This window comes from Pleurodeles waltl, chromosome 7, assembly GCF_031143425.1.
Source record: "Pleurodeles waltl isolate 20211129_DDA chromosome 7, aPleWal1.hap1.20221129, whole genome shotgun sequence".
Lineage (NCBI taxonomy): Eukaryota > Metazoa > Chordata > Amphibia > Caudata > Salamandridae > Pleurodeles > Pleurodeles waltl.
Window position 1 is genome coordinate 1,514,891,374 of NC_090446.1, and position 25,835 is coordinate 1,514,917,208.

The window sequence follows — 25,835 nt, forward strand, 5'->3', positions numbered from 1 at the left end:
TAAATTGTAAATACACAATATTAGAGACTTGCTTGAAAACGAGTTCCAGACATAAACAATATACATTCTGTACAGAATAATCCATAAATATTTAAACTTTAGATTTCAGGAATCCATGCCTTCGTTGCTTTTTTCCGATACACTGTCACAGGGACCTTTAGGGAGGACGGAAAACCAGATGCCCTGAAGACGCGACGAGAAGATGAATAGAAATAAACCGTACTCGAGTCAGATAAGCTCTATATTGGGAGTTAAGAGCTGCAATCGATAGGGCTCGGGCCCTAATGACAAATGTGAAAGATGAGTAAAGAACTACAGACTGCGGCCTTTGGGTTTTCAAAGTACCAGCCTTGCCACAACGATTGAACAACAATTTTTACACTGTCTTTTGATTTAGTTACAGCATTCTCAGGATTAGTAAAAAGCTCGGGAACCACCATAGTGCTAAAAGCCTGCTCACGGTGTTTAATTTGTAAATAAAAATGTGCCGGTGCCCAAAGCTCTCCTCTGAAACATTGGGCTGCTGCATTTAAACGTGCGAGCACGGAATACTGAGGCAGAGTAATATGAAGCCATCTCCGGCCTCTTCAATCCATTTACAGCCACTCCCTGCCCCTTCAGCTCACTCTTGTAGCTTTCTCCCTTTGAGGCACTTCTCCGTCTTTTTCTTCCTCCGCCTTCCTCCGCCTTTCCCATGCAACATTTCTTAATTTCTGGTGTACACTCCTGCGCCAGCACCATATCGACCTACGGAGAAGCATTTACTCCTATGAAGGTGTGGAATCTCCTTCACCGGCTTGTGGTCCAGCTTTGATACAAAGTGACAGTCTCAGTGGACTGTTGTAGATTAAGTGCTCATAGACTGAGTAAAAAAAATCCAATTTAGAGTGGAATCAAACAGTATGCCCAAATACGCAAAAAAATTAAACTTTAGCTATTTTAAATCCCACTATGAGACGTGTCTTGTATTTAATGTTTTTAGGTCTACTTTTCATGATGAATGATTTCAATAAATTAGTTTTAAGTCCTAAATCGTTCAAGAAGGTAGTAAAAGCTCCTAAAACTGTTCATGGCCCGTTTGCGGTCCTAGCCATAAGGACTGCGTCATCCACATATAGAAGAACTGGAACTGGGCAATTCCCTAGCTGAAGTGTACAAAATGTGATGGATGGAGTGCTTGAATTCATCTCAGCCACTGGAAATTATGCAGGCCACGTTCCAGTTCATCCATATTTTGCTCACCATGCCACCTCGGTTTGGACCCAGCTCTGTGCAAATCAGTCTTGACCCTGCTCCAATGGCAACAGTCCAGCCCAAACTGCCAGGCCAGGCAATTCCTGAACTGGAACACAACCAACACAGGACCAGTTTCGCCCATGTTATGGGCTCTTTAGCCGGTAATAGCTTAGTTCCAGTGACACAGTGTGCAAGGGATCCACTTCCGGGCCTACCCGTCCCAATTAAGGCGGCACATTAAAGTATACAAAAGTGATGGATGGAATTCCCTAGCTGAGGAATGTCTCTTCCAGCAGTGCACAAGCGAATCCACAGTCCATTAATATAGATCAAGAATAAAAAGGGAGCCATAACATGTAGATTTAATTTTAGGGGAGAGTTCAGCCTTAGGCCCATAGCGTATCCTAACCAAAGTGCCCCGTGCAAGTGGATCAGTGTCTTTTCCATACGCATCAGGCACCAAATGACTAAAGTAAGAAACTGGCAACTTTCTAAAAGTAGCATTTCCAGGACTGCAGTTTAAAATCCTACTTCACCATCAATTGTGATTTTAAATTGTGTGTCCAGAAACACCAAACTTGACAAACGTAGTTCTTCCAGATTTTGAATTCCACTTCTAAAATATAATAAGGTAATCCCACTGTTATGCTATGGGAGAGATGGGCCTCGCTGTAGTGAAAAACTACTTTGGGAGATTTTCACTACCAGGACATGTAAAACTTAAAAGTACATATCCTGCCTTTTAAATATATTGTCCCCTATCCTCTGTGTTGTCTAGGGCCTGCCCTAGGGGTGACCTATGCATAAAAAAAGGAAGATTTAGGCCTGGCAAAAGGGTTAATTTGCTAGATCGACATGGCAGTGTGAAACTGCAAACAGGCTCTGCAGTGGCAGGCCTAATACATAGGTAGAGGACTACTTAAAGTGGGTGGCACAATTTGTGCTGCAGGACCACTAGTAGCATTTAATTTATAGGACCTGGGTACATGTAGTGCACTTTACTAGGGACGTATAATTGAATGAAATACGCCTGTTGGGGTTAGCCAATGTTATCATGATTTAAGGGAGAGAACACAAGCACTTTAGCACTGGTTAGCAGTGGTGAAGTGCAGAGTCCAAAAGCCAGCAAGAACAAGGTCTGAAAAGTGGAGGAGATAGGCAAAAAGTTGGGTGGGGACCACCACCTTACGGCTGTCAGGCCTAGCAGTGTACTGTGTAAAAGGCGCAGGAGCGGTCCATGAAGGCCACATGTATGGCCTACTCCTGGCTTTGAAGTATTCCCGTATTATGAGGTATACGTTAAGGCATTGCTCTACAGCTCCCACTCACTTCTGGAAACCAAACTGCACTTCAGACAGAATGTTGTTTTCCTCTGCCCATATCTCCAGTTTTGAAAGAATTACTCTACCTAAGATCTTAGAGATACAGTCTAGTGGTTGGAAGTAGCCTGGAAGGTTCCTGTTCTCTTTTTTAAAATTGGAACGTTCAATGCTACCGCTTGACAGACTATAGCATCATTAGTAAATGGGAGGCCCAGAAGATGATATTCTCTTTATATAAGTCCATAGGGGCTGCGTCCGGGTCTGGGGCCTTCCCATGGGGGCTCTTTTTAATTACTAGAATAACATCTTTTATATCAATTGAAAGGCCCAGGGCCAGCATCGTGGTCATATCTGGCATCACCCTGCTCTAAATCTACCAGCGTGTAAGCTGGGTCAAAGATTTTAGTAAAATGTTTGACCCAGAAATTTACTGGAATTAAGGACTGAAGCTCTGGCCTCTCATTGTCAGAGAAATAAGGATGATGTACCACTTTCCAAAAAGCTGTGCTGCCCTTTAATTTCCTCGCTACTTTCAAGTCCCCCTCAGCCTTGGATCTGATTTTGAGGACCATCTAGCATCAGTTGTCATCCTTAGCGTGCGGACATTTACTAGGAGTTAGATTAAGGTTTATATGCAGCAATCCGCATGCATAAATACATCTTTGGCATGGCTGTTTGCTCCTAGGTAGTTTCTGTACCTCCAACATAGATGAAGTCGAGGAGGACCATGAGTTAAAGGATTCTAAGATGGATCTTCATTGTGGTTTGTACTTACTGTTATCGATGTTGACTGTTATGAAATCGCACATGAATTGTTTCCTTCATCCCACTTAACTCGGATCCTTTTGTTTGGTGAGTATTCAATTTCTTGACCCTCAATCTGGCTACCATCACCTCTCGGATTTGTTTGTTAGAGTGGTGAGCGGATTGCGATCACTAATGCGGTTCATCATTATATTGAACTTGGGCAGTAATAGTGCAATATCTGAAGACAACTGAATACAGTCAATCACGCTGCACTTTCTGTTAGCATAATATATAGAAGCTCATTTGTTGTATGATAGTTCACACTCATGAGCAGAAACCAGGGGGCATATGTACAAAATGGTCATTTTGTGGTCACAAAAGGCATGATTCGCAGAAACCGCAATAAAAGTTTTTAAAATGCAATAGCGATTTGGCATTTAGAAGGTATGTATTTAGGGCATCCTTTCCTAATACTGAATCACAGTTGTATGTATGAATTCCGGTTGCAAAACATTTATTTTTTACTGACACCCCAGTAGAGGTGGCATCCTTTTCATGAGGGCCCCTTCCCCTTTGTGGATATTGATTCAAATGTTTTTTAAGAGCAGGCATTGGTCTAAATGTCAACTGCCTGATCCTAAGCAAGCACTGGCAAACCCAATAGGTCGCGAAAAATGATCAAGCTATTGGTGTGGTCAATGTGAATGTCTTTAGCCATGTTGTATAGTAGCACATCTGATGTTCAGCACGGCTGAAAGTCACGGAAAAAACGTTTTGACATTGCCAGCACCCACCACGTCACAGCCATTTTTTGTGTGCCATGAGGGGGCGGGGCAACATACTGAACACGGGGGAAGAAGAGACAACGCATGCGATGTGTAACCGAGACGTGGCCTGTACCCCACCGGTTGCAAACAACATGTCTCGAAAATACAGGGCATGCGTTGTCTAGCTGAGACCTATAAATAGCCTCGCTCTAACACTTCAGATGGCCACATAACAAGAAGCCAAACAGCAAACAGCAGTCATTTCCCTACTTGTCGCAAGGCAATTGTTGTCCCGCTTGAAGGCTGGATACCTCCCATGTTTGAGATAGTCCATGTGTAATTTTCTGGGCTGAGTTCCAGGGCCACTCACTTTGAAGAGAGGGCAGAGTGTGTGTAGATTTAATTGTCAGTAAATCTGCATGACCATGTCTCTATGGCATTTTTTGCAATGGCCCACTCCGCCATAAAATGGATAGGCTGGTTTTACCGAGTGCGCTTACACTGGTGGTGAGTTTACAGCCAGGGCACCGGTATGCTGTGTCTACTGCTTTACCTGTTCCACGTTTTAACACGTGGTTAGAGTACCGTATTAGCACAATGTCCATTGAGTGTCTAACATGATTTTATCAAAAGACGCAGCCGGGTGCCCGGGAAGCTCTTCCAGCATTTGATAGGGATGAAAGGATGTCAATATTATTAAAAACATTGTGGGAAACATATTTGCAACCATGAATGGCGGGCGGGTGGGAGGGGGCGTATCGAGTGAAAACACGAGCAGTTGTATGGAGTGCTTAAAGACCAATATAACAGTAGCTCCAAAAACAGGAGCAGTGTATGGACACAAGTACTTGGTCCATGCTCTAGGGGAGGGTCTAACACAATAAGAGGCATGACAAATACATGCCATAGACAAATGGGGAAGAAGGCTACAAGAGTGACGTCGAAACAAACAAATGGTAAGCCTATGGGAGGGCTGTAGCCCACTGATAGTAAACAACATGTCTCAAAGAAGACCTAAAAGTGAAACTGTAACATTTTATTTTTTTATGCAAAGAGTTTCATACATTAGGGTAGCGATTTCCCAATTGCGATTTGCAGGAATTACAATTAGGAAATCACTGTCCCTAAAAGCTGTACATGCGGCTTCCGATTCTTAGGTATTAGGATTCTTTTAAGCGTGTCACCCTACGGAACATCTACAGTGAGTCATCTAAACCTCCCCTTGGCGTTAATATTCCCCAGGCAGTTTATCGCCTAAACAACATACACGGGTATTGAAATCTCCTACCCATAAAAACAGAACCTCTTTTTTATGCTTTTCTTGGAAATTAACTAGTGAGGCATCAAATTCATCACTCACCAGTGCACATCTATTGTCAAAAACTGTTATTAGCAGAAGTTAATCAGCACTGTGTTTTAAACTTTGGATAACCTTATTAACAATTGATAAAAGAAAGTACTTTTGATTTGATCAGTAGATGTCATCAGCACTATGTCGTAAACTTCAGGTAACCTAAAAAACAACTGATAAAAGGGAGTACATTTGATTTGGTCAGTAATGAAATTAAAGAGCCTCACTTACGTCATTGTGGCCCTTCTTTGGCTCTGCTTGCAATTGATGGAATTGCAGGGTAACAGAATGTGTGGCAGGCAAAAACTGTCTATATGCCAAGTCTCTTGGGAACATATTATGTCATATTCATTTAGCAATGAGAATCAATCTGGGTTAGATTATATCGAACAAATTCCTGCAATGTTCCAGGAGAGCAGCCAGATGCTTGGTATGTTGAAGCACCCTAGTCAGATGGGGATGCTGCCAAATAGCCGTGGGATACTGGTGCGTTTGCTGCAGTAGGTATTGCACATTGATCTTCCATTGGGTGAACAGAGACCAGAGTGAGGGTCTTTACTCGTCAGTCTATCTCTTCCAGTGAATCCAGACCTTCATAAGTGCTTTTGTCTCAATGAAATTAGAGGGTTATCTTCCATATTGGTGCATGGGAGCCGAGCCCCAATAGTTACCTGAACCTCAATACTTGATCACTCTGGCTTTTATCAAAGTAATTGGACTCCAGAGACTCCAGATGATCCAGCAGTTAGAGACTGCACTCCTCAATAGGGAGATCACATTTTAGCAGAGTAAATAGAAATAAATGCTCGAAGCATAAAGAACTGAGTCCTAGATCCATAAACATGCAAAAACGGGTTCATTACAGATTAGTTAAAAAATGTGGCAAGGAAAAGAATTGCATGAAACATCATTAATTCCCAAATACAGGAAAGTGCAAAAACATAAAACTCAAAAATCTCTAATCTTGCGGATTCTGAGCAAAATTCTTTGGCCCGTATTTATACTTTTTTAGCGCCGCATTTGCGTCGGTTTTTGACGCAAAATTGGCGCAAACTGACAAAATACGCAAAATTGGCGCAAACTGACAAAATACAATTGTATTTTGTAAGTTTGTGCCAATTTTGCGTCAAAAACTGACGCAAATGCGGCGCTAAAAAAGTATAAATATGGGCCAAAGTTGCAGACTCATAAGGAGTACTGACAGCAAGTCTAAGGACAAAATGGACTGAGTCCCAAGAGGAAAAATAATAATCACCCACAGGATAAAGGGTAAATGGCCTCAAGAAAACGAAAACCTTAGCACATTTTGCACATTTAAAAATCTCAGTGCTTAATTTGTAAATAAAAACGTGCCGGTGCTTGAAGCTCTGCTCTGAAACACTGCTACAATTAAATATGCGAGCACCGAATACTGAGGCAGCGTAATCCTGAAGCCATCTCTGGCCTCTTTAATCCATTTACAGCCATTCCCTGCCCCTTCAGCTCACTCTGCAGCTTTCTCTCTTTGTGATGCTTTTTCGTTTTTCTCTACCTCCATCTTTCCCATATGTGTGTTTTGCTCGCAGTAAAAGCTTGTGCTCACAAAAATAAGTGGCGGTGCCCGCACTGGAAACCACCAGCTCAAATTAAGCACTGAAAACGATGTAACGTGGTGCATGTCAGATAGTCTTAAAAATTATAGTCTAGCCTCTCTAGGGTGTAGGCATTTAAGTATGTTTCATACCACAAAGGCTTTTTCAAAAGTATTAGCACACAACCCCCACGGACTCTTGCGCACTTTTAAAGTTTCCACTGACAAATAGTTCCCCCATCTTAGCCAATAGGCTGTCTTACTGTTTTTGTAACATTTATTTATGAATTGAACAAGTGGGTACTTGCTGAATACAACATAAGCGATTTGTGATAAGCCTGGCTGAGCCCAGGAACAAACACCATCTCCAGGCTCCGCTGTCAAAGTGCGTCAGAAAACAGCATCAGTACCAGGAAGAAGGTAAGTTCCGACTGTGGGCCCGACAGACGTCCGTCGGGGCTGCCAAGAGTGGGGGAAGCAGGACACTGCAAGGTAAGTGGTGTGGAGGAGAGTAGAGTTGAATGGTGTAGAGTTGTGTGTTGTGTCTTGGAGTGAGTGGCGTAGAGTGGAGTGAAGTCGGTTAGATTGGGGTACAGTGAATTGTAGTGGAGTAGAGTGGGGTAGACTGGAGTGGGGCAGATTGAAGTGGTGTAGATTAGAGTGGTTTGGGTAGATTTGAGGAGTGTAGACTGGGGTGGGGTGCGGTAGACTGAAGTGGAGGGGATTGGGATGCAGGAGTGGGGTAGATTAGGTTAGATTGGATTGGAGTGGGGTAGATTGGATTAGTGTAGCTTGGGTGGAATGGAGTGGGGTATATAGGTATGGAGTGTTGTAGATTTGGGTAGATTGTAGGGGGGTAGACTGGAGTAGATAAGAGCGAGGTAAGTGGTGTGGAGGAGAGTAGAACTGAATGGTGTAGAGTCGCGTGTTGTGTAGTGGAGTGAGTGGCGTGGAGGGGAGTAGAGTAGATTGGCGTAGGGTAGATTGGGTGGAATGAAGTGGGGTATACAGGAATGGAGTGTTGTAGATTTGGGTAGATTGTAGTGGAGTGGAGTGGGGTAGACTGGTGGATTAGAGTGGGGTAAGTGGTGTGGAGGAGAGTAGAATTGAATGGTGTAGAGTCCTGTGTTGTGTCGTGGAGTGAGTGGCGTAGAGTGGAAGGGAGTAGGGTAGATTGGGTGGAATGGAGTGGGGTATACAGGAATGGAGTGTTGTAGATTTGGGTAGATTGTAGTGAAGTGGAGTGGGGTAGACTGGGGTAGATTAGAGTGGGGTAAGTGGTGTGGAGGAGAGTAGAATTGAATGGTGTAGAGTCGCGTGTTGTGTCGTGGAGTGAGTGGCGTAGAGTGGAAGGGAGTAGGGTAGATTGGGTGGAATGGAGTGGGGTATACAGGAATGGAGTGTTGTAGATTTGGGTAGATTGTAGTGGAGTGGAGTGGGGTAGACTGGTGGATTAGAGTGGGGTAAGTGGTGTGGAGGAGAGTAGAATTGAATGGTGTAGAGTCCTGTGTTGTGTCATGGAGTGAGTGGCGTAGAGTGGAACAGCAGGGAGTCGAGTGGAGAGTCGTAGAGTGTCCTACAGTGAAAGGGCGTAGAGTGGATTGGCATGTTGTAGAAGTACTGTGTTGTAGAATGGAGTGGTGTGGCATGAAGTGAAGTGTTCTAAAGTGGAATATTGTAGAGAAGAGTGGCCTTGTGTGGAGTATATATGTTGTGTTAGCGCACTGCCATTACAGACAACATGTTTTCAATCGAAATGACCATTACTTTTCTACTGACATATAGTTTTACTGCATGCAAATGATAATGTGCAGACATGTCATCACCCAATATTGTGATCGTATTGAAATATTTGTTTCCACCACACTTCATAATTGCTAAACAAAATGTGCTTCATTTGTACTTTTGTAATCCGAATGTATTCTGAAACATCAGCACAGTTCATTTGTGTTGTGTGCTACAACAAACACCATCCTACTGCCTCTCCTGCACATGGGTACCCATGCAGCGTAAATTCTCTCAATTTAAATTCAGAGAAAGAAAAGTAAACACAATGCTCCCTCAGAAGGCAGAACCTAACGTTTGGCTCCCGGCTTTGAACGCAGAGCAAATGTGACAAGATAGGAACATAATGTAAAGGCCTGTTTACAGAAAACAAACACTCGGCAGGATAAAATAAACAAGGTTTGGGCAAAGGAAGGGACAAACTCAAGCTGAACAGCCTAAAACACATAAAGCCACCAAATAGGAACCAAGGAAATATGAGTTACAAACTACAAAGTCAATAGTAAGCAATGGGTGGGATGCATCCCCATGGAAGCTTTCAGAACACCCACAATAAGTCATAATCAAATCAGACACCTGCGCTGTCTGATAGGTTTCGACCAAGAAAGGGTCCCTCCCACCCCATTTAAGGAATCAATTTGACACTCATTTTGTATGTGTTGTACTCAAGGCTGGCCACTCTGAAGTTCTGCCCACCACATGTACAGTATCATTATATGTGGGTGTGGTGGGCTGTCTTCACTATCTGAGAATGCCTAATTTGGCCACTTTAACGGAGGTCGCCAACCATCTATGCTCACGTATTGTTAAACCTGGTAAACCATAGATGTCATGTACGAGGTCTAGTTGAGGGGTGTGGGTCACAAAGAAGGGTGCATGAGGACAAAGAAGAGATCAGACTACCACCCATCAGCCATCGAGCAGCACCAGTGAATATGATATAGGTTGCAAAAATCCACACTGCAATTCCAACATTGGTTGTGGGTAGTAAGTTTGGCCTGCTTGACTTTCCATGGTGACAAATATCAGTCATAGAGTACTTTAAAGTAGAGAAATTTCAGTCTGGCATCCCTGAGAACCCTGTCCTGATCTGTCAGCAGGTCCATCCACTCTTCCTGGTGAGTATGCCTTGCCCAGTAATAATTGCCAAGCTATTCTAGTTCTCTTGCCGGAGTGGTTAGAGCGTAAGGATTGAATGAGTACGCCATACAGTCTGGGGAATACTCCCGAATAGCGGTCCAGAAAACTGAGGTATGGAAGAATAGGCGAGAAGTGGACATCCACAGGCAATGGGCCAGGTGACAACGTCACTGGTCCACGAGCCAAAGTATGAACTCTGTCAGCAGAGTAGAAATGACATGCATGAACAGTCCACTTTCATACATTTGATCCACTCACTTGAGGTCCTGTGCAAACCATAACACGCAATAGGATGGGGCCCTCCGATACATGACCCTCCGATATCTGTCCCTCCAATACATCTCTTATTTTCTTAAAGCACACCGGTCCTCTTGCTGTTCTGAAGCTAAGATGGGAACGTCCTCTGGTACAATAACATAGAGGGGACACATTTTCCATTACAATAACTTAGGGAGGACATGTCCTCCAGTGCAATAATATAGAAGATACACATCCTCCATTACAATAACACAGAGGGGACATGTCCTCCAGTGCAATAACACAGAGAGGACACGTCCTCCATTACAAAAACACAGAGGGGACACGTCCTCCAGTGCAATAACACAGAGGGACACGTCCTCCAGTGCAATAACACAGAGGGGCACGTCCTCCAGTGCAATAACACAGAGGGACACGTCCTCCAGTGCAATAACACAGAGGGGACACGTCCTCCATTACAATAACACAGAGGGGACACGTCCTCCATTACAATAACACAGAGGGGACACGTCCTCCCGTACAATAACACAGATGGGACACGTCCTCCAGTACAGTGACACAGAGGGGACACGTCCTCCAGTACAGTGACACAGAGGGGACACGCCCTCCAGTGCAATAACATAGAGGGGACATGTCCTCCATTACAATAACACAGAGGGGACATGTCCTCCAGTGCAATAACACAGAGGGGACACGTCCTCCAGTGCAGTGACACAGAGGGGACATGTCCTCCAGTACAATAACACAGAGGGGACATGTCCTCCAGTGCAATAACACAGAGGGGACACGCCCTCCATTACAATAACATAGAGGGGACATGTCCTCCATTACAATAACATAGAGGGGACACGTCCTCCATTACAATAACACAGAGGGGACACGTCCTCCAGTACAGTGACACAGAGGGGACACATCTTCCAGGACAGTAACACAGAGGGGACACGTCCTCCAGTACAGTGACACAGAGGGGACACGTCCTCCAGTACAGTGACACAGAGGGGACACGTCCTCCAGTACAGTGACACAGAGGGGAGACGTCCTCCAGAACAATAACGCAGAGGGGACACGTCCTCCAGTACAGTGACACAGAGGGGACACATCTTCCAGGACAGTAACACAGAGGGGACACGTCCTCCCATACAGTAACACAGAGGGGACACGTCCTCCAGAACAATAACGCAGAGGGGACACGCCTCCCAGTACAATAAAATAGAGGCTACACGTCCTCCATTACAATAACACAGAGCGGACACGTCCTCCATTACAATAACACAGAGGGGACACGCCCTCCCATGCAATAACACAGAGGGGACACGTCCTCCAGTACAGTGACACAGAGGGGACACGTCCTCCATTACAATAACACAGAGGGGACACGTCCTCCAGGACAATAACACAGAGGGGACACGTCCTCCAGTACAGTGACACATGGGGGACACGTCCTCCATTACAATAACACAGAGGGGACACGTCCTCCAGTACAGTGACACAGAGGGGACACACCCTCCATTACAATAACATAGAGGGGACACGTCCTCCAGTACAGTGACACAGAGGGGACACGTCCTCCATTACAATAACACAGAGGGGACACGTCCTCCAGTACAGTGACACAGAGGGGACACATCTTCCAGGACAGTAACACAGATGGGACACGTCCTCCCATACAGTAACACAGAGGGGACACGTCCTCCAGAACAATAACGCAGAGGGGACACGCCCCCCAGTACAATAAAATAGAGGGTACACGTCCTCCAGTGCAATAACACAGAGAGGACACGTCCTCCGTTACAATAACACAGAGGGGACTCGTCCCCCAGTACAATAAAACAGAGGGGACACGTCCTCCCATGCAATAACATAGAGAGGACATGTCCTCCAGTACAATAACAGAGGGATCACGTCCCCCAGTACAATAATACAGAGGGGACACGTCCTCCCATGCAATAACATTGAGATAACATGTCCTCCATTACAACGCAGAGGGAACACATCCTCCGGTGCAGTAACACAGAGGGGGCACGTCCTCTGGTACAGTAACGCAGAGGGGACACGTCCTTCGGTGCAGTAACACAGAGGGGACACGTCCTCTAGTACAATAACAGAGGGATCACGTCCCCCGGTACAATAACACAGAGGGGACACGTCCTCCCGTACAATAACACAGATGGGACACGTCCTCCAGTACAATAACACAGAGGGGACACGTCCTCCAGTACAATAACACAGAGGGGACACGTCCTCTGGTACAGTAACACAGAGGTGACACGTCCTCTGGTGCAGTAACACTGAGGGGACACGTCCTCCGGTACAGTAACACAGAGGGGACACGTCCTCCGGTACAGTAACACAGAGTTGACACGTCCTCCGGTACAGTAACACAGAGGGGACACGTCCTCCGGTACAGTAACACAGAGTTGACACGTCCTCCGGTACAGTAACACAGAGGGGACACGTCCTCCAGTGCAGTAACACAGAGGGGACACGTCCTCCAGAACAATAACACAGAGGGGACACGTCCTCCAGTACAATAACACAGAGGGGACATGTCCTCCGGTGCAGTAACACAGAGGGGACGGTGAAGTAACACAGAGGGGACACGTCCTCTGGTACATTAACACAGAGGGACACTTCCTCCGGTACAATAACATAGAGGGGGCACGTCCTCCGGTGCAATAACACAGAGGGGACACGTCCTCTCCTACAGTGACACAGAGGGGACACGTCCTCTGGTGCAGTAACACAGAGGAGACATGTCCTCCGGTGCAGTAACACAGAGGGGATACATCCTCCGGTACAATAACGCAGAGGGACACTTCCTCCGGTGCAGCAACACACAGGGTAAGGTGCAGGGACACATCCTCCGGTGCAGTAACACAGAGGGGACACATCCTCCGGTGCAGTAACACAGAGGGGACATGTCCTCCGGTACAGTAACACAGAGGGGACATGTCCTCCGGTACAGTAACACAGAGGGGACACGTGCTCCGGTACAGTAACACAATGGGGACAGGTCCTCCGGTACAGTAACACAGAGGGGACAGGTCCTCCGGTACAGTAACACAGAGGGGACACGTCCTCCAGTACAGTAACACAGAGGGGACACATCCTCCGGTACAGTAACACAGAGGGGACATGTCCTCCGGTACAGTAACACAGAGGGGACACGTGCTCCGGTACAGTAACACAAAGGGGACAGGTCCTCCGGTACAGTAACACAGAGGGGACAGGTCCTCCGGTACAGTAACACAGAGGGGACACGTCCTCCAGTACAGTAACACAGAGGGGACACATCCTCCGGTACAGTAACACAGAGGCGACATGTCCTCCGGTACAGTAACACAGAGGGGACACGTGCTCCGGTACAGTAACACAAAGGGGACAGGTCCTCCGGTACAGTAACACAGAGGGGACACGTCCTCCAGTACAGTAACACAGAGGGGACACATCCTCCGGTACAGTAACACAGAGGCGACATGTCCTCCGGTACAGTAACACAGAGGGGACACGTGCTCCGGTACAGTAACACAAAGGGGACAGGTCCTCCGGTACAGTAACACAGAGGGGACAGGTCCTCCGGTACAGTAACACAGAGGGGACACGTCCTCCAGTACAGTAACACAGAGGGGACACATCCTCCGGTACAGTAACACAGAGGCGACATGTCCTCCGGTACAGTAACACAGAGGGGACACGTGCTCCGGTACAGTAACACAAAGGGGACAGGTCCTCCGGTACAGTAACACAGAGGGGACAGGTCCTCCGGTACAGTAACACAGAGGGGACACGTCCTCCAGTACAGTAACACAGAGGGGACACATCCTCCGGTACAGTAACACAGAGGCGACATGTCCTCCGGTACAGTAACACAGAGGCGACATGTCCTCCGATACAGTAACACAGAGGGGACATGTCCTCCGGTGCAGCAACACAAAGGGGACAGGTCCTCCGGTACAGTAACACAAAGGGGACAGGTCCTCCGGTGCAGCAACACAAAGGGGACAGGTCCTCCGGTACAGTAACACAGAGGGGACAGGTCCTCCGGTACAGTAACACAGAGGGGACAGGTCCTCCGGTACAGTAACACAGAGGGGACATGTCCTCCAGTACAGTAACACAGAGGGGACACATCCTCCGGTACAGTAACACAGAGGGGACATGTCCTCCGGTACAGTAACACAGAGGGGACATGTCCTCCGGTGCAGCAACACAGAGGGGACATGTCCTCCGGTGCAGCAACACAAAGGGGACAGGTCCTCCGGTGCAGTAGCACAGAGGGGACACTCGGGAAGGAGCTGGAGATACTCCCTACGTGTTGGACAAACAGCTCTTCTGTGGTGAGTATTTGTGACTGGTCTTGTTACTCGTTAGGTCCCTCCTTACTCTCCCCTGTCTGCTGAAGTTCTCTGCATTTCCTTCAGGTTCCTGGACATTTCGCGCAGGAGCTGCGCAGTTCTCTGAGCGCGGAGCCACTTTCTAGTACTTTCCTTAATTGCTTTCAGTTCACTGCCTTGCAGGTGTTTTTTGTCTAAAATTTCAGTCCAAAAACCCTTAAGAGACTCTCCTAGCTTTACTAAATGTTTAACGCTGTGCGCGCCAAAGAGCGCTATAAGCGCTACACTCCCCGCCTTCTCCCTCCCTCGCTGGCTGTGAAGCGACAGTGGATTGTGGGAAAGTGAGTCCAGGCCGACAGCAGCAGTCAGGGATCATTATTCACTCCGTCCGGCTGCACAGTGTGGTTCTCGGTTGTCACAGTATCTCAGCAACCTTCCTATTCCTGAGACCATCCTTCTCAAGGTAAGCCTTGGCTGCTGCATCACAGCCCCTGAGGCCTCACCTTTCCAAGCGGTGGGAAAGAGGGCTCTGGGAAGGCGGAGGGCAGGCGCTTTCACCTCTGAGGGTGTTCTGCCTGGGACAGTGGGACACTAAGGCAGACACATTCGGGCACAACCACAAGGGGGCTCTAGGCCGTGTAAAAAGCCCTCAGAAATTAGTACGTGACTCCGGGAGTGGGGAGCACCACGTCGGCAAAATGTCATTTTGCCTTCGGTTCTGCTATCCTGTGCACTGTAAGCGCGCCCAGCTTTGGAGAAGCATCTGAGTAGGTCGGATTTGGGAAACACGGGGGTGTAAGGGGCAGCTGGGGAGGTGTGTCTGCATGTGGGGGCCCGGGGTGGTCCCGTGTTAAAGGCGGGGGCTGCTCAGTGGGGCAGTTTCCCACGCCTGCGGTTCTGGAGAAGGGATCGGGTCAGACAGAGGACGATCCCTGGGCTCGCCACTCTTACACATCTCGGGGTGGGTCACAGAGGGTGTGTCAGAGGTTCCCAGCAGCGCCCCCACCCGTCCCCTAGGCCTCTGTACAGTCAGCGCCGCCTCCACATGGCCTCTCTTCAGGGAGGGCTTCCCATGGAGCTCCTGGGACGGAGGGATGAGACATCTGTCTGCGGTCATGAGCCTTAATCCCGGCTGCAGCGCTTGGATGGAAAACCGTGTGCTTCTCGGCACATCACATGGTCTCCTCGAGACTCGAAGTGAAAATAGCTTTCGGTGGAAACACACTTGTAAATACCCCAGAAATGTGCGCCCCGCCCCTCCTGACACAAGACAAGCCGGGTCGGTCTACTCTTCTATACAGAACCCCTCGTGTTTGTCTTGATTCTACTGCGGCGCTCTCTGTAAAGCGCTGCACGGCTCCTTGAGGCGAAGTGGGCGCTAAACCAATCCCAAAGTGATGGCGACTCGGGAGAAGTGGTATTAAGATGCAAGGACCAGAGCACCCTGGGAGTTGTCAGTTATCAGTCTGCACCCTTGTCACTGGGATTTCACTCTACAATTACAGCATTAGAAGAATTACACAGACGACACTACATCAGCATTACCACGGAAGCGAATACCACCGCACTGAAGAAGGTACGTACAGGACAAGGTTAGAGGTTATGTTTTATACTGGGGGAAGTAAGGTTAGAGGTTCGTTTAGGTCCGGGTACAGGCAGTGCTTTAAATGGACGGCACTGTACCGGGTACTGTACCGGGTACCTGCACTACTTTTATTTGGAAGGGAGAGTACTGGCACTTCTCTGCACTGCGGCATTTAACAGGAGAGTATCTGCACTTCTCAGCTCTGCTGCACTACACTTAATGGGAGAGTATCTGCACTTCTCAGCTCTGCTCCACTACAGTTAACGGGAGAGTATCTGCACTTCTCAGCACTGCTGCAACACATTTAATAGGAGAGTACCTGCACTTCTCAGCACTGCTGCAATATATTTAATGGGAGAGTACCAGCACTTCTCAGCACTGCTGCAATACATTCAATGGGAGGGTACCTGCACTTCTCAGCACTTCTGCAGCACATTTCTTGAGAAGGAATCTGCACTTCTCAGTACCGCTGCAATACATTGAATGGAAGAGTATCTTCACTTCCCAGAACTGTTGCAATACATTTAATGGGAGAGTATCAACACTCTTCAGCACTGCTGCAATACATTTTATGGGAGAGTACCAGTGCTTCTCAGCATTACTGCATTTATTGGGAGGTTATCTGTACTTCTCACACTGATGCAGTACATTTAATGAGAGAGTATGTGAACGTCTCATCCTTGCTGCAATGCATTTAATGGGAGACTATCTGCACTTCTCAGCACTGCTGCAATACGCGTAATGGCAGAATATCTGCACTGGGAGAGTGTTGGTGCTTCTCAGCACTACTGCATTTAATTGGAGGGTATTGGCACGTCTCAGCCCTACTGCACTACATGTAATGGGAGCGTGCCCACACTTCTGAGCACAGCAGAAATACATTTATTGGGACAGTATCAGCACTTCTCAGCACTGCTGCAATACATTTCTTGAGAATGAATCTGCAGTTCTCAGTATTGCTGCAATACCTTGAATAGGCGAGTATCTGCAGATCTCAGTACTACTGCAAAATATCAAATGGTAGAGTATCCACACTTTTCAGCACTACTACAATACATTTGCTGTGAGAGTACCTGCACTTCTCAGCACTGCTGCAATACCTTTAATGGGAGAGTACCTGCACTTCTCAGAACTGCTACAATACCTTTAATGGAAGGGTACCTGCACTTCTCAGCACTGCTGCAATACATGTATTGGAAGCATAGCTGCACCCCTCAGCACTGCTGCAATACATTTAATGGGAGGGTACCAGCACTTCTCAGAACTGCTGCTATACCTTTAATGGGAGAGCACCTGCACTTCTCAGAACTGCTGCAATACCTTTAATGGGTGAGTATCTGCGCTTCTCACACTTCTGCAATATATCTAAATGGAGAGTGTTTGCACTGCTCCACACTTCTGCAGTACATTTAACAGGAGGGTACCTGCACTTCTCAGCACTGATGCAATACATTTAATGGGAGGGTGCCAGCACTTCTTAGCACTGCTGCAATACATTTAATGGGAGGGTACCTGCACTTCTCATCACTGCTGCAATCCATTTAATGGGAGAGTACATGCACTTCTCAGCACTGCTGCAATACATTAAATGGGAGAGTGCCAGCACTTCTCAGCTCTGATGCAATACATTTAATGGGAGCGTACCTGCACTTCTCAGCATGGCTGCAGTACATTTAATGGGAGAGTACCGGCACTCCTCAACACTTCTGCAGTACATTTAATGGGAAACTATGTAGACTTCTCAACACTGCAGCAATACATTTAATGGGAGAGTACCTGCACTCCTCAGCAGCAGACAGGTACTCTAAATAGTGAGTACCTGTACTTCTGTATTCCCATTTAAAGCACCGGGTACCGCCTGATCTCAGTGCTGGCAATGGTGAAAAAAAGTGTATTCGAGGAACTCATCCATTTTGGGTAAAATGAGTGCGGCAGGTGGGTGGAGTCACAATTATCGGAGTCACCTGTGCATTATTTTTTTACAAACTCAGCCCTCATAGACGTTGGCAAGATTGAAAGAGGTGGTAGAAATGCTATGCTTGCTGTATGAATTACACAAGGACTGCACGCAAAGCTAGCCTGCAGGGCTAAGCACCTGCTGCAGTTGTCTAGGTGTATCCTGAATATTTCACTATGCAGTACTGTAAGATGACTGGTGGCCTGTGTGGGACACCTGAATGTACATTTAAATGATTCTCAAATAGTTCACTGATGTGTGTTTTATGCAGGATACCTCTTCAGATCGAGGCCCTGCGTCTAGCTGGAAGGTGGCAAGTTTCAGTGCTGGTGAAATAGCTCAGTGAGTTATTCATCCGAATCAAACTGCGCCACCTAACCTGCCAGTCATAGGTTTAAAACTTTATTTTAACTCAGTTTTCATTTTGAAATTGTTGCTAAAGTGGTAGAAATAAACAGGTATTACTAAGAACCAGAAATTCAGTTTTTTATCCTGTGCTATACAAATAGTTATTCATGGAATAAATAGACGGAGCGTCAGACATACCTGACGTTCATCAGTGGCATATGTACATGTCCATAGCCTCACTGACCTACAGCTTGAGAAGGACGAAGGGCCCGATTTAGAATACAGAGGAAGGGCTTTACTCCATCCGGGCGACGGAGTAAATTTCTCCATTGCCTTGACGGAGTATACATCCGCCACATTTAGAGATGTCCACGGGCCCTGCTGTCATGGCAGTCCCTGTCAATGTGTCAAAACTTTGATAGATGACTTTGTCAAATATAAGGGCTGGCCATAAAAGCCTCCGTCACTGACACATTTAAGGTCCGCCCACCTGTAAATGATCCCGGCGGACTGACAGTTGCGACAGAAGTGGCCGCTGCGTCAACCTCTAATCCAGACTCGGAATCACTTCACACCTCAGTTAATCTCTTAGGGGCACATGTACGAAGGTAATCGCCAACACCAATGTGTCTTCGACACATTTTGCGATTCCCAGTGGGTCACAAATAGACCTACTTCATGAATATTAATGAGGTAGGTCTCGCTTTGCAACCCATTGAGAATCATTAGAATCACAGTGAGGGTGGCCTGCAGGGGTCAGCAGACCCCCATGTTCGTGATTGCTTTACAATAAAGGAATCTTTTATTTTTATATGCTGCCCATTTTCCTTAAAGGAAAAGGAGGATGCATTTATAGAAATAAATAAAAAGTTTTCTTTTCATTTTTTAAGATTAGGCAGTGGTCTGTTTGTTAAAAAACATGTTTTAGAAAAGGAGAGAGGGTTCCTTGCAGACCCCTTTCCATTTGCAAACTTTGAGTTGGTGGTAAAGTGCAAATGTTTTGCGACCACATTTCAGTTGCAAAACATTTATACATACCACTGCAATTTGGTATTAGGAAGGGACTCCCTCAACACACCCCTTCATAATACCAAATTGCAATCCCAAATTGCGATTCGGTAACAAATCAAATGACTATTTGGGCTTAGTATCTTTATAAATGCCTGTTGCATTTGCAAACAGGCCGATTCCACAAACCAGGGTTATTTCAGGGTTAACCTATGAGAGAGACAGTGAAAACAGCGAAAACAGTGAAAACCGAATGTGGAAGTATTTCACTGTTAGGACATGTAAAACATATCAGTACATGTCCCACCTTTAACATACACTACACCCTGCCCATGGGGCTACCTAGGGCCTACTGTAGGGGTGCATTACATGTATAAAAAGGGAAGGTTTGGGCCTAGCAAGTGGGTACACTTGGCAGGTCGAATTGGCAGTGTAAAACTGCACACACAGACACTACAGTGGCAGGTCTGAGCCATGTTCACAGGGCTACTCATGTGGGTGGCACAACCAGTGCTGCAGGCCCACTAGTAGCATTTGATTTACAGGCCCCTGGCACACCTGGTGCACTTTATTAGGGACTTACCAGTAAATCTAATATGCCATTCATAGATAAACCAATCACCAATTCAGTTTACCCAGAGAGCACATGCACTTTAGCACTGGTTAGCCGTGGTAAAGTGCCCAGAGTCCTCAAGCCAACAAAAGCTGGTCAGAAAACAATAGGAGGAAGGAGGCAAAATGTTTAGGGATGGTCCTGCAAAAAGAGCCATTTGCAACAGTAGGGTTAAGTTCAGGGGTATGATAGGGCATCAGCTTAACCTCATGTTTAGAGGAGGTTAGTGGTAGGGTAGAGTTTAGCGGGCATCAGATCAACCTCATGTTTGGAGACGCTTAGTGGTAGGGTTAAGTTCAGTGGTACGGTAGGCCATCGGATTACCTCATGTTCAGAGTTAAACTTAGTGGTAGGTTAAAGTTTAGGAATACGGTAGGGCATTAGATTAACCTCATGTTTAGAGTTAAGCTTAGTGGTAGGGTAAAATATACTGGTATGGTAGGGCATTGGCTTAACCTGAAGTTTAGAGCTAAATTTAGTGGTAGGGTTAAGTTCAGGGGCAGAGTAGGGCATCAGATTAACCTTCTGTACCTTCTGTTTAGAGAAGCTTAGTGGTAGGGTTAAGTTCAGGGGCACAGTAGAGCATCAGATTACCCTCCTGTTTAGAGACGTTTAGTGGTAGGGTAAAGTTCAGTGGTATGTTAGGGCATTGGCTTAACCTCATGTCTAGTCGTAGGGTAAAGTTCAGGGTATGGTAGGGCATCAGCTTAACCTCATGTTTAGAGATATTAGTTGTAGGGTTAAGGCCAGGGGTACGGCTGGGCATCAGATTAACCTTCTATTAAGAGAAGCTTAGTGGTAGAGTGAAGTTCAAGGGCCCGATAGGGCATCAGATCAACCTACTGTTAAGAGAAGGTTAGTGGTAGGGCATAGGCCTACCCTCATGTTTAGAGTTAAGGTTAATGGTAGAGTAAAGTTTAGTAAAGTAGAGTTAAGGTTAGTGGTAGAGTAAAGTTTACTGGTATAGTAGGGAATCAGCTTACCCCTAACTTCAGAGTTAAGGTAAGTGGCAGGGTAATGTTTAGAGCCAGGATTGTTATATAGCCTTATAGCCTGCTGTAGCGGCCTATCCCGGCCAGTAAAGGCCTGCTCCAGTGTTAAAGGCCTGAGCTGAAGGCGAGGGCCTTTAACAAGGGAGGGGGCCTTTAATGGCCAGCATAGCCTACCTACTGCAGGCTATAAGGCTACCAGAACATTCACCCCAATAAGACAGAATGTTCTAATTAGTAAAACAAAGGCCTCACATTGAGCATTGGAACTTTGGTACCCCAGGCTTCTGTCAGCCACTAGAAGCCCAGAGCACTCCATTACCTCAACCTTCCAATGTTCTAATTAGGGTTACAACGCTTATATCTGCACTTACCTTATCTGATGTTCTAGCAGTCTCAGTAATGGTTTTTGCAGTAGTGGTAAATAGTGGTGGATGCTACATTTTACAAGTGGTGGGACACATAAAAATGACATTAAACATGAAAATAAGCCCACCTTTCTTGACGACGTTCTGCAGCATACGTACACCCAAAGTACCCTCTGCCTTGAGCCGCCTGCTGGACAATATCATCCGAGCCAGTCCAAGCACTGCTCTCTTGCTGCTTACAATGCTAACGGCTTAAGAGCTGTGCTCAGATTGGCTGGAGCAGGCAAACACAGCGTTCCATCTGACACCTACGGGGCTGTACCTTCGCTTCTCAGCTGCCTTTCAGCTGTTGACTGCAGGAGCCTGAACTGAGCGTGCCAGGCTGGCCACAGTGGAGTGTGCAGTTCAGGTACCACAGTCGCGGGTGTGATGGAGTAAGGAGGTCAGAGGGCTAACGTCCCCACCTCCCTATGGATGAACTTCCTCTGGTCACTTTGATGTAGTGGATTCTAGGTAGTGGTTACTCCATGCAGTTCATGGAATGTGAACTTCATCCTCCACTTCCCAAATTGTCCCCCCCCCTTTGCTCTCCCTTCCCTTCCCCGTTGGTGCGCAGCGTCTGTCACCGCAGAGACTCAACCCTGTGCTGACTGCATGGGATGAAATGTTCCCTTGTCCCAGGGAGGTCACTGGGGTGCTTTGGGGGCCAGTGCTTAATTTGTAAATAAAAATGTGCTGGTGCCCAAAGCCCTTCTCTCAAACACTCGCTGCTGCAATTTAATGATTGAATACCGAGGCAGCGTAATCCTAAACCATCTCCGGCCTCTTCAGTCCATTTATAGCCACTCCCTGCCCCTTCAGCTCACTCTTGCAGCTTTCTACTTTTCCCTTTTGTGACGCTTTTTCATTTTTCTCTTCCTCCGTCTTTCCCATATGTGACTTTTAGTCACAGTAAATGCTTGAGGCAGAAGAACAAGTACCGGCCCTTAGAAATAAGTGCTGGTGCTCTGCACCGGAAACAACAAGCACAAATTAAGCACTGGTGGGGTCCCTAAAGAGAGGAGCTTTAACACAGCCCAAAGCTTGCGGACAGGGAGAGTGTGAAGAGCAGCGGGCGGTACCACTACAGTCTTACAGACAGGGGGAGGGTAGAGAGGAGCAGGAGGTACCACTGCAGTCTTAGTGATGGGGCGGGGGAGGTGAAGAGCAGCAGGAGGTCCCGCTTCAGTCTTACAGACAGGGAGAGGTGTTCCCATAGACTTAGTCAAAGTCAATGGAGTACAATCCAAGTCCCAGTCAACAGAAACCCTTTTAAGATCATTAGCTGTAATACCATCAATCATTCCCACCACACATCGCCTGCTATTGTGTTCATGTTATAGATGCTCCTGCTTGAAGCTGACATCTTCACCCCAATCCTGTAATTGGACCATTTCCACTGTCTAGAAAATGTGTATAAAGTGGGGACCCATATCATCTCATGCCGGGTAATTACGCTTGGTCTGGTGACTTAGGGACAGATGTAGCAAAGATTTTGGCATTCGCAAACTGTAAAAATTGCAAAATTCCACCGTTTGCGAATGCAAAAATGCCTTTCAGAATGTATGAAAGGCATTGCAGTGCAATTTCAAGAAATCGCTAAAATAGCGATTCCTTGAAATTGCGACTCCATTTAGGGAATCACAATTTGTGATTCTTTAAATAGGTAATCACAAATAGGGAATACCTATTTGCGATTACCAGTGCACATGTATCATGTTTTCCTAAATGCTAATTTGACATTGAAGTTTGGTGTTAAGCATGTGCAGTTTTTAAAAATGCATTACAAATGCATTTTTGAAAATGACATGTAGTGCACACATGCCCCTAGGGCATGTGTGCGCTTTACATGTCCACAAAATATTTTTTGGGGGTGCATCAAAGGGGGCCTTAGGCCCCCAGCACCCTAGGGTTTGCACTGCCTAATTTGCGAATTCCTAAGAGGAATTCGCAAATTTGGAAATGCAAAACCATTCGCACCTATGGACCTGCACGCCCATAGGGATGAATGGAGTCCCATTCCCTAATTGCAATTCGCTAATAACGATTTTAAAGAAATTGCTATTACCGAATCGCAATTTTCATACATCCCATTTTGCATTTCTTAAATAGCGATTTTTTAAAATTCGCTACTTAAGAAATGCAAACCGGGAGCTTGATACATCTAGCCCTTAGGGCAGTAATTAATTTACTGTAGGGGCTTGTGTTCAATCCTGGTCACAGGTACAAATCCTGGTGGGTCCATTCAGCATTTCATCCTTCTGAGATTGATAAAATGAGTACCATTGAGTTAGGTAACAATAAATATCTGTTATTAAATGCCTTGATACCTTTGGGTGATACCTGCACTTTACAAATACACATTGTATGTTAAAAACACATACACACACAAGTTACGTCATTTTGGGCCAGATGTAGGAAGAAAGCAAATTGCGAATTGCAATTTGCGAGTCCGTGCGACTCGCAAATTGCAAGTCGCAATTTGCTATGCAGAAAGGTGTCTCAGATACCTTCTGCAACTCGCAATGGGGTCGCAAAGACCCACCTCATAAATATTTATGAGGTGGGTCGCAGTTTGCGACCCCATTGCGAGTATGGGCACTCACGGGGATGGTGGCCTGCTGGAGACAGCAGACCACCATGTCCGTGACTGCTTTTTAATAAAGCAGTTTTTTTTTTTTCTATCTGCAGCCCGTTTTCCTTAAAGGAAAACGAGTTGCACTTAGAAAAAAAACCGAAACCTTTTGTTTCGGTATTTTTCAGAGCAGGCAGTGGTCCATAGGACCACTACCTGCTCTGAAAAATTGTTTTTGTGATCATTCACAAAGGGGAAGGGGTCCCATGGGGACCCCTTCCCGTTTGCGAATGGGTTACCATCCACTTCAAGTGGATGGTAACAGCGATTTCATTTGCGACCGCTTTCGAGGGCGCAAATGAAATTGCATAGCATTGCGAGTCGCAAATAGGAAGGGAACACCCCTTCCTATTTGCAAGTCGGAAATGCATTTTGCGAGTCGGATCCGACTCGCAAAATGCATTTCTGCATAGCAGAGAGGCTTTTGCGCCTCGCAAACGGCGTTTTTCGCCGTTTGCGAGGCGCAAACCGTTTGCTACATCTGGCCCTTTGTTCCAGTTCTAAGTTATGCTTGATGAAGGAATGGAGTGCTCCGTAGAATACTCAAAGACCTACTGTAGTCCCAGGTTACTGTCTGTCCAGCAGCTTGCCTCCCAGAGGTGTGGGGACGTCGCTTGGACTCTGCACAACTTACCTAGAAGCCTGCTCAGACAGGGAGGGAGTGTGTGAAGCTGCAGGAGGAGTCCAGGGGAAGCCGAGCCATGTTTCTGGAGTGTGAGTACATAGAAGGAAAGACTTGCAGAAGATAAAGTAACTGGCCCCAGCTTGAGCTATGAGGGGTCCCCTGGCCTTCCTGCATGGTGTATGTGGTAGACGATGTGAGCCATCATTAATCATAAGTGAAAATCTGCCCTTCCTGCCCCACCACAATGTGACATGAGGGACCTGTTCTGGTGCAAGTCCTGGGGGTTGTGAACAACACTGCTGCAGCAGAGGAGCACCGCTGGGCAGGAGGCTGTGAGTTCCAAAGATGAAGGAGCCCAGCAGAGGCCTGTTAGATGTTCTTCATCTCAATGTCTGGATCCGGGATGGGGACCACTGCCTGCAAGGCCGAGCCAGCTGCCACGGACTGTGCAACCACAAAGGGTCCACCACAATGTGACATGAGGGACCTGTTCTGGTGCAACTCCTGGGGGGTGCAACAACACTGGTGCAGCAGAGGAACATCACTGGGCAGGAGGCTGTGAGTTCCAAAGATGAAGGACCCCAGCAGAGGCCTGGTAGATGCTCTGCATCTCAATGTCTGGATCCGGGGTGGGGACCACTGCCTGCAAGGCCGAGCCAGCTGCCACGGACTGTGCAACCACAAAGGGTCCACCACAATGTGACATGAGGGACCTGTTCTGGTGCAACTCCTGGGGGGTGCAACAATACTGGTGCAGCAGAGGAACATCACTGGGCAGGAGGCTGTGAGTTCCAAAGATGAAGGACCCCAGCAGAGGCCTGGTAGATGCTCTGCATCTCAATGTCTGGATCCGGGGTGGGGACCACTGCCTGCAAGGCCGAGCCAGCTGCCACGGACTGTGCAACCACAAAGGGTCCACCACAACCCTTGCGCTGCACGGCATCGAAGCGAAGAGGTAACATGAAGCTCCAATCCAGAGAATCAAAGACTGAGTCTTGGACTCAGAAATATCATTCTACAACTTAGAGAGATTATCGATTACAGTCGAGAACTTTTTTTGTTCAAGATGAGATATAAACTGACCTACACGTTCTTGAACATAGTAGTAGCTCGAGAAGCCCAGTAGTGAAGACACACCTGTGCCTGGTTCCTGCCGGT

The 25,835-nt window shown here is 46.9% G+C and overlaps 1 protein-coding gene across 2 annotated transcripts in view; it reads left to right on the forward strand.

The window, feature by feature from the left end:
• Positions 1-14,897: 14,897 nt before the first annotated feature.
• LOC138246613 (C3a anaphylatoxin chemotactic receptor-like) overlaps positions 14,898-25,835 on the forward strand; it is a 33,124-nt gene continuing 22,186 nt past the window's right edge. Inside the window, exon 1 of one of the 2 annotated variants that reach the window (XM_069201315.1) lies at positions 14,898-14,973. Coding sequence is in view for 1 of the 2 variants with exons in the window: in XM_069201314.1 (XP_069057415.1) it covers positions 15,936-16,086 (151 nt within the window). In the remaining variant the exon portion in view is untranslated. Of the gene's footprint in view, positions 14,974-15,849; positions 16,087-25,835 lie in introns of those variants that run through there. The other variant, XM_069201314.1, reaches the window with a different exon arrangement.